Below are 8715 nucleotides of genomic sequence, written 5' to 3'. Positions count from 1 at the left end.
CTCGCAGGTCATCACAGACGATGACATAGTCGGTGATTTGGCCGTCGGAGTTACGGACGGCACCGCCGACATTAGGGAACGTCGTGACGGATGGGAGGGCCAAGGATGACCCGGTGAGCGAATTGAGAGCGTGCAGCTCCGAGATCTCGTCGACAGTGATCAGCCACCCATCGGAGGATTTTGTACATCTTCTGGTCCGGGCGGCTGAAGAAGCGGTGGGTGTCGCGATCCCTCTTGCTATCGGAAAGCATCAGCCATGGGATCTGTGGCTTCGGCGGGCAAGGCCTCTGGGCAACTGTCGAACACCATGAACGGCAGACGGCACCGAACCGGAGGTAGTCGACCACCTCCAGACGGCCGAGTGTGAGAGCCTGTAGCTCGGGAAGAAGGGCGGCCCAGTACATGGCAGCTAACTCTCTGACTGTATTAGCGCCCTGCCATCTACCCACAGTTATTTATACCATACAAGAGAACAGAGTCCTTCTTGACTGGAGTTGGGACTCCGCGAATTTTAGTACGGAAAGGACTCGCCGAGCTCATATTTGCAGCCTTCTCCGCAAGTTTCTTTGTTTTCGTTAATTTTTCCTATATTTTCCCCCATTTTTCCTCTGTTTTTTTTCCGTCCTCCGGAATCTCAATCTGATGGGATTCCTGGAGCGGCCGCCGAACAGGAAGACTTGGACGATGGCTAGGGTTTGGTGTCGGCATTTATATAGGAGAATTTAAGTGGTATAAATAGCATCCGGTATGAATCTTTTATATGGCTCATCTTTTTTATGACAGGACAGAATGCCAACAAGCTCCATTGCAAGTCCGTGGAAAGATAAATAGCATCCGGTATGACTCTTTTATATGGCTCATCTTTTTTACTAGGATATCTAACGCAGGAAATTTTTGAGTACAAGAAGTTGGCTTACCATGCTGTCAAATTGCGCTTTAGTGGCTCTGCACTTGAGTGCGAGAGCAATACCCTGAGTATAACAATTAAAATAACGTCATGCAATGGAAACACTACTCAAGATAACAAATAGAAGCAAGATCGCCACTTATTATGCGTTATCCACATATTACTATACGAAGAAACTATAGCCATGATCATCGGAAGAAGATGCATGTTCAGAAGAGAAGTTATTTCAGAAAATATCAAAATGCTGATACTAATAAGTGTCCGAGTCAAGAAAAATTACCTGCATAATCTCAGCTGCATCTGGACTGCACATGGATGCACCAAGTCCAAGTACTTTGTCGGTCTCGGAATCAACAACCAGCTTCATAAGAGTCTTCTCTTCCCTTCCGAGAACATGAAAAACCAGATCGAAGCAATGAGATACTCACGTATAGTACTGCAAGAGAAGTAACATGATGCCTGCACACAAGCTGTGCCAAGACAGCTACAAACATCAGTACATGTGCGGACCTTGCATGTATAGTGCATTAAATTGAAGCCACTGCATCAGTTTACATATGCCACTTTGAACCATGGCTATAACAAACTTTCATGCACTTCATTATATTTACAATATACTTCAATTCCTCGGGTAACAAGAGATCGGAAGCTAAAACGTAAGGTATAACATTTTAAAAATCCATGGTCTTTTTCCCCTTTGAGAAGCAGTAGCCTTTTGATCCATTATACTTACCCAGAGATTGGGTTCTTCATTGGATTGAACGTTGTAGTATATACCAGAACGTCACTCTTGGCTTGCTCTATAACCTGCTGGTCGCTGAGGCCTGCTACAGGAAGTGGAGGTATGCTAACAAACAAGTAGAAACTTTCATGTCACAATCACATCAATAAACATTGAGAAAACAAATCATATACAAATACATAATCTTGAATATTTATGGCTTCAAGAAGAGAGTATCGTCACAGTGCATTTTCGATAATGTTAAAAGAGAGTTCAATTTTGAAGTGGAATACAGCCTAAAAGGAATTTTAATGAATTCGGCAATGCAACTTTATTTAGTCTGAGTCTGGCAATAGTCAGGTAAAAATGCATTGCTGACATCCTATGGATAAGGCTTGATGGGTATCGGCTGGAGGAGTAAACATGCAAGGGTAATGTTCCATGCTAATCTGTAGACTTGAGAAATTCTTTTTGACCATTCTTGACCAAAGAGCTATATAATACTAAATTATTTAGGCACTAAAAGAAAATGTAAAAATCAATGGAGAAAACTTGATAAAAGATACAAGTTCAATGAAAATCTGTCCTCAATAGTCACATGTTACCACATCACCAAAAAGGATTTACACCAAAATCGCCCATCATCCATATTGATTTGTATTAGAACTATTTAGAATATACATACAGTTCAGAATGTACAAAAGCCCACTGGGGAACCAAAACATAACACATCTTATGTCATGGCCCACCCCATAGGGCTCTTGGGCCTGGCAAACTTTGGTGAGCCCAAAAGAACCCATGATGGGAGGAGGAGGAAGAATCATAACCAGAGTTTTCTTCCTCTCCAACTTCGACAAAATCGGACTGATAGAATCTGGTAAGGGTTAGGAAAACTCTCCTATAAAACCCCCTTCCCCTCCCTTAGGTGTCTACCATGGGATTTTGTGAGATTTTTAAAAGATTAGAGAGATTTTTTCAAGATTTTTTCACAAGCTCTTGGATGGAAAGAAGGGTCGCCGGAGTTCTTCTTGACCGTCGGAGCAAAGTAAGCCCCTTTCTCATTTTTATTCGGACCTTTTTCCACTGGTGGTGTGCAAGGAAGCCGACAAGCTACCGATTTGGGTTCAAACAGGCCATTCCTGTTTTATTTTTATTTTCCTTCCCGTGTGCCACCAGCAACAGCCACCGTTGGGGCTATCGTCGGGGCTGCACGTTCGCCGCCGTCGGGAGCTACCATGGGTGGCCGAAGTCAACCGTTCTTGGCTGTGTGTGGGGGAAGAGAGGATAAGGGGGATCGGATCCCCTATTTTGGCCGAAGAGAAAAGAAGAAGAAATTTCTTCTCTTTCTTCTCAAATAATTAAAAAAATCAAATAATTAATAAAATAAATAATTAATGAATTAATCAATTTATTAGATGGTTAGAACAATTTGGAAAAAAAAATGTTAGGGATAAGGGTGAGGATCCTGATAAACCCCAATAAAAGATTTTAAAAAATTAATTCAATTAATTTGATTTATTTTATAATATTAATTTAATAGGAGAACAGTCTATCGGACAGGAGGACAGCGAGTAAAATTTTAACATTCAAAGCATAAGGCAGTGAATTTGATTTATCATTGATTGAGGTAAGAATCCCTATACATGATCACCACTATATATACTATTTTACCGTTGGTATTTTATCATTGATTTTGCATCGTTGAAATTCATGATCGATGAATTTGCTATGCTTGAGATGTCATTATTTGCTTATATGATTTCTAAGCATGAGTATGTTATGTCAATATATATGTATCAGTGATTGATGTCATGATTACATGGATATGATATATCTATTTTGATTACATCTATTTTGATTACACTGTAAATCAAAATTAATTTGATGAAATCAATATATAATAATTAAATAAAAAAAAATGATTTGGACTAATCTCATCATGTGGATCAGTCGATCAGGAGCTCATGCTTGGGACTGTCCACCAGGAGCTTATGCTTGGGACTGTCTCCACGGGCTTATACATGAATCGGCTACCCAGAAGCTCATGTCTAGAACAGTCCGTCAGGAGCTTATGCCTGGAACAGCTCCCACGGGCTTATATGTGGATCAGCTAGATAGGAGCTCATATCTAGAACAGCCCGCTAGGAGTTTATGCTTGGGATAGTCTTGAAAGGCTTATGAGTAGAAATTTGATCAGATGAAGATTGAAGCATGGTTGAGGCTAGTCCAAAATCGAAAAGGATAAAAGTTTATCAAACTGAAGTTGTAGAAAGATGAATCGGTTAGATGTTAAGATTTTTGTAAATTAATGTTGAATAAAGACCACACATGATGGTATATAATGATCTATTTTTTTATTAAATGCACATTTATGATAGTATTTGAGTTATATATATATATATATATATATATATATATATATATGTATGTATGTATGTATGTATGTATGTATGTATGAGTCTTCATAAAATTGTATTGGTATTAATATATTTCTCATTTTATCCATTAGTCTGATGTACATGTGCAGTGATTTTTATTGAGCTGGAGAAGCTCATATTCCTTTGTTGTTTTTTTTTCAGACCCACAAGATGCTTAGTCCAAAGTCGAAAAGGATAAAAGTTTATCAAACTGAAGTTGTAGAAAGATGAATCGGTTAGATGTTAAGATTTTTGTAAATTAATGTTGAATAAAGACCACACATGATGGTATATAATGATCTATTTTTTTATTAAATGCATATTTATGATAGTATTTGAGTTATATATATATATATATATATATATATATATATATATATATATATATATATGTATGTATGTATGTATGTATGTATGTATGTATGTATGTATGAGTCTTCATAAAATTGTATTGGTATTAATATATTTCTCATTTTATCCATTAGTCTGATGTACATGTGCAGTGATTTTTATTGAGCTGGAGAAGCTCATATTCCTTTGTTGTTTTTTTTTTCAGACCCACAAGATGCTTAGTGTGGATGGGTTGGGTGAGAGAAGATAAGTACTAAAGCTTTTAGTAATTTAGCTAGTTTAATTTCTCTGACACCAATGAACATTTGAATGATTGTATTCGAACAAAGTTTATTATTTGATTTGGAGTTGTGATTCGGTTGATATATTTGGTATTTAATTGGTTATTTAAAATATTTGAGTTTATAATTATTTAGCTCCTACATAATCTCTAGGGCACTACTCTAGGGATTGTGTGGCTATGTCACGTGGCCAACCCAGGTGCTAAGTTCGGGACGTGACATCTTATAGCAAAAATTAGCTACGGGATGAAAATATAAATGAAAATCTGCCCTCATGCATGCATGATAAAATAAAAGAGGAAACCAACCAACCACTCATGCACGCATATACATATCTAATGATGATTGAGGAGTAAGCATGCATACAATAATGAAAGTTCGAAAATAAAAAAAATCTGATTCAGTTGAATCTACCATAATATATCCTTAGCAATAAAAGAAGCTGTATGGATTCTCCATAACTTATTTTAATTTGAAAAACGTAATGAATCTTAGTACATACAAAAAAAAGGTGATAACAACTATCACAAGACATGTAGATGGGTAAAAATAATAGTGGTCCTTGTTTTGAGTCAGACCTTGTATACTAACACACATGCGAACCTATTACATCTAACATGTTCAGGAAACAATTTCTCCACTATGAAAGAGAAGATCATGTCCTTTTCAACAAATCGACACCTTGCCTCACCCAAACAGTATTCACCATTTAGTCTTGGCATGTTTGGCAACTTTTTTGAGGTCGAATGGATGTGTTTACTATTGTCTTTAGTTTAATAGTTCAACGATTGTTCTGAATATTGCCAAACTTTCTGTATAATAAATTCAAGCTTATTTTATGATGAATGATAAATGAGTTATGTTCAGATTATGGAAATCTGCTTTATGGGGATAGTTATTGTAATAGGGCCTTTCACTGAAAGATTTTTTTTTTTCAAAAATGAAATTTGCATATGCGCATGTGCAAAAATTTTTTGATCTTTTTTATTCAAGTTCATGACATTTGAACATTGGAAGATTTTGGTTATGCGGAATGAAACTGGTTGTGTGTGTGTGTGTCCATTTCATATTAATATTTACTTTTCTGTAGCTTAGGTCTGAGAATTTTTTTTTTTTTCAAACTAGTGAGAATGAAATGGGGTTGACCTAATTTGGACGTTCGAATTGATCCTTTGCTTTTATTTTTAAAACTTTTAGACCTAGACTAGCCCACATGCATGAATTTATGAGTTACACAACGAGCCTAATTAAATCAAACAATAATAATAGAAGAAAAAAATTAAAAAAAATAAATATATAAAAAAAATAAAAATTAAAATAATGAGTTTCTCAGAAAACTCTCTCTCTCTCTATATATATAATATATATATAATCATTCACTCTTTTTCTCGATAAAAGACAAAAAAAATCATTATATTTTACTGAAAGAGGTCTAGTAGTATATGAAGTCAAAGATTTAATCTAATTTAACATGATCCTGAATCCTAAGACCAACCAGCTAAATAGAAACCCTAATAAAATTGGAGGCAATGAATCTCGACTGCTAGCATAAGCGTATTCGTTAACCATGCCATCTTGATCATCCAGTAAAGCCTCCATCATGGCTTGCTTGAGAAAGGAGCAGGCGTGAACCAGATCTGTGGCGGCCAATTCCACTCAGAATCGATCGAGTGAAAATCATAGGGCTGGAAACTTCCATCTGTCAAATTGAACACTCCGATATCACGGATGACTTGCTGATTCATTTCGTACCCATCTATGTAGTCATCGGTGAAATAGATGCTGCTGCTAGTAAGCTCGGGGAATTCGCGTGTGGACAGTGCCATCGAGTGGTTAAGCCCGAGGAACAGGGCGAGATCACCCAAGTCTTTGACCTCGGACCACTCATTCCGTCTCTCATCGAGCTTGAAGATGGCGAATGCTACAGTCATCCTCGCATCGCCGGGAAGGATGGACTCCCTCCAGCCATTCCCGTCCACCGGTAACCACCGCGAGTCCCTCCACACCTGGAACAGATCCTTACCGTCCGGTGACTCCACCAGGTACTTTTGATTGAAGCAGCAGCCCCGCTGCTCCCACTTTTGCGAATGGGGACGTTCTACACATGTCACTACCACCGGCGAGCCCGGGGCATCGAGATCGAAAACTACGAGTGCCCCGCTGATGGCCATAGCGTGGAGCAGCCCCTTGCGAAAGATGATGTCCCAGAAGATCCGCGGAACTGGTGGTTGGAGCGCGGTCCATGACTCGTCCCCAGCGTGCGCGAATGACAGATCGTTGAATTCTCCGTGGATGACCGCCACGGCTGCAGAGGAGTGGTCGAGGATTGCCTTCAAATAGTAGTACGAGCGCATGTGCTCCACTTCATACGGCACCTCCCCCAGGTTATCATAGCCGATGACATAGTCGGTGATGCGGCCGTCGGAGTCACGGACGACACCGGCGACATCGAAGAACGTGGCGATGGATGGGAGGGCCAAGGATGCCCCGGTGAGCGGATTGAGAGCGTGCAGCTCCGAGAGCTCGTCGACGGTGATCAGCCACCCCTCGGAGGATCCGATGCACAAGCGACCGTGGATCTCCGGGAGGTGGATTTTGTACATCTTCTGGTCCGGGCGGCTGAAGAAGCGGCGGGTGTCGGGATCCCTCGTGCTATCGGAGAGCATCAGCCATGGGATCTGCGGCTTCGGCAGGCAAGGCCTCTCGGCCACCGTCGAACACCATGAGCGGCAGACGGCACCGAACCGGAGGTAGTCGGCCACCTCCAGACGGCCGAGTATGTGTAACGACCCAGAAAAAAAAAAAAAAAAAAAAAAAAAAAAAAAAAAAAAAAAAAAAAAAAAAAAACAGAGGAATCGGGAGGAAGAAGACTCCCATTGAGAGTCTTCTTCCCACCATGAAAAGGAGTGGGGAATCCGAGTAAAAACCGGATTCCTCCTCTATAAAATTCCCTTTCCCCTTCCTTTAGGTTTTTATCACGGGATTTTGAGAGATTGAGGGATTTTTTTTCAAAAGGATCCGCGGGTTCTTAGATGGAAAAGAAAAAGTTTGCCGGAGTTTTTCTCGGCTGCCGGAGCTCGAGGTAAGCCCCTCCCCTTCTTCCTCTCCCTCTTCCCTTTCTCCTCTGGCCCAAAGCCTTGCCGCCGGCCACCGTCTTCGCCGGAAAATCCATGAACAAAAAAATTTCCTGTTTTCCGATCTCTTTTTGATTCTCGCCGACCGAACCTTGCCGCCGGCCGTCCATTGCTCACCGCCGCCTCCACCTGTTGCCGGATCTCCGGCCAAGCCGTCGGAGCCCGAGCCATCGAGGGGGGGGACCTCACGGTCCTCCCCTGTTTCAGCCAAGGGAGGCCGCGGGAAGAAAAGAAGAAAGGAAGAAGAAGAAGAAAAGAAAAAAGAAAAGAAAAAGGAAAAAGAAAAAGAAAAGAAAAAGGAAAAAGAAAAAGAAAAGAAAAAAAAAGGAAAAAGAGAAAATAAAAATAAAAATAAAATAAAATAAAATAAAAAAGAAGAAGAAGGAGAGAATTTTTCTCTCTCTCCTTTCTCTCTTCTTTTCTCTCTCTTTTCTCTCTCCTCTCTCTACCTTCTCTCTCTATATTTTCTCTCTCTAGATTCTCTCTCTAGACTTTTCTCTTTCTTTACGGATTTTGTCTCTCTAGGATCTTTTCTTTCTCTCTGATTGCATCATGAATCCTAGAATAAACTTGAAGATGAAAATAAGATGATCTGAGGTTGCTTCGAAATTCGTGCAGTAGATCTGATCCCAGTTCGATCCTATTCAAAATTTGTAACACTTGATTCATATTGAGTTACCCTGATAGGATCTCTGATGGTCTCGACCATGATTGTCTCATCGGAAGGATACGAAGGTTTCTCTCTCCACTTTCTCTCTCTACTTTCTCTCTCTAGAATTTTCTCTCTCTTCATGAATTTTCTCTCTCTAGAAGTCTTATGGATTAGTGGAAGATCCAGATACATAGACAAGTCCTAATTTTGGTTAATCCTAAGAGAGGTCCTCGATCTGTGTATTAGGATCAA

At 39.9% G+C, this 8715-nt stretch overlaps 1 protein-coding gene across 1 annotated transcript; it reads right to left on the bottom strand.

Annotated features, from left to right (window-relative positions):
* Positions 1-6275: 6275 nt before the first annotated feature.
* On the bottom strand, positions 6276-7343 carry LOC140854288 (F-box protein SKIP23-like). Its single transcript, XM_073249842.1, has one exon. It carries the CDS (start codon positions 7341-7343, stop codon positions 6276-6278), a length of 1068 nt encoding a protein of 355 aa, XP_073105943.1.
* Positions 7344-8715: the final 1372 nt, after the last annotated feature.

This window comes from Elaeis guineensis, chromosome 16, assembly GCF_000442705.2.
Source record: "Elaeis guineensis isolate ETL-2024a chromosome 16, EG11, whole genome shotgun sequence".
In the NCBI taxonomy this organism is placed as follows: Eukaryota; Viridiplantae; Streptophyta; class Magnoliopsida; order Arecales; family Arecaceae; genus Elaeis; species Elaeis guineensis.
Note: the sequence above shows the minus strand (reverse complement) of the source record. Positions and strands in the feature narration are given on the sequence as shown.

Coding starts and splice junctions, on each gene's coding strand:
- LOC140854288 (XM_073249842.1), bottom strand. CDS start 7,343: ATGCTCTCCGATAGCACGAGGGATCCCGACACCCGCCGCTTCTTCAGC.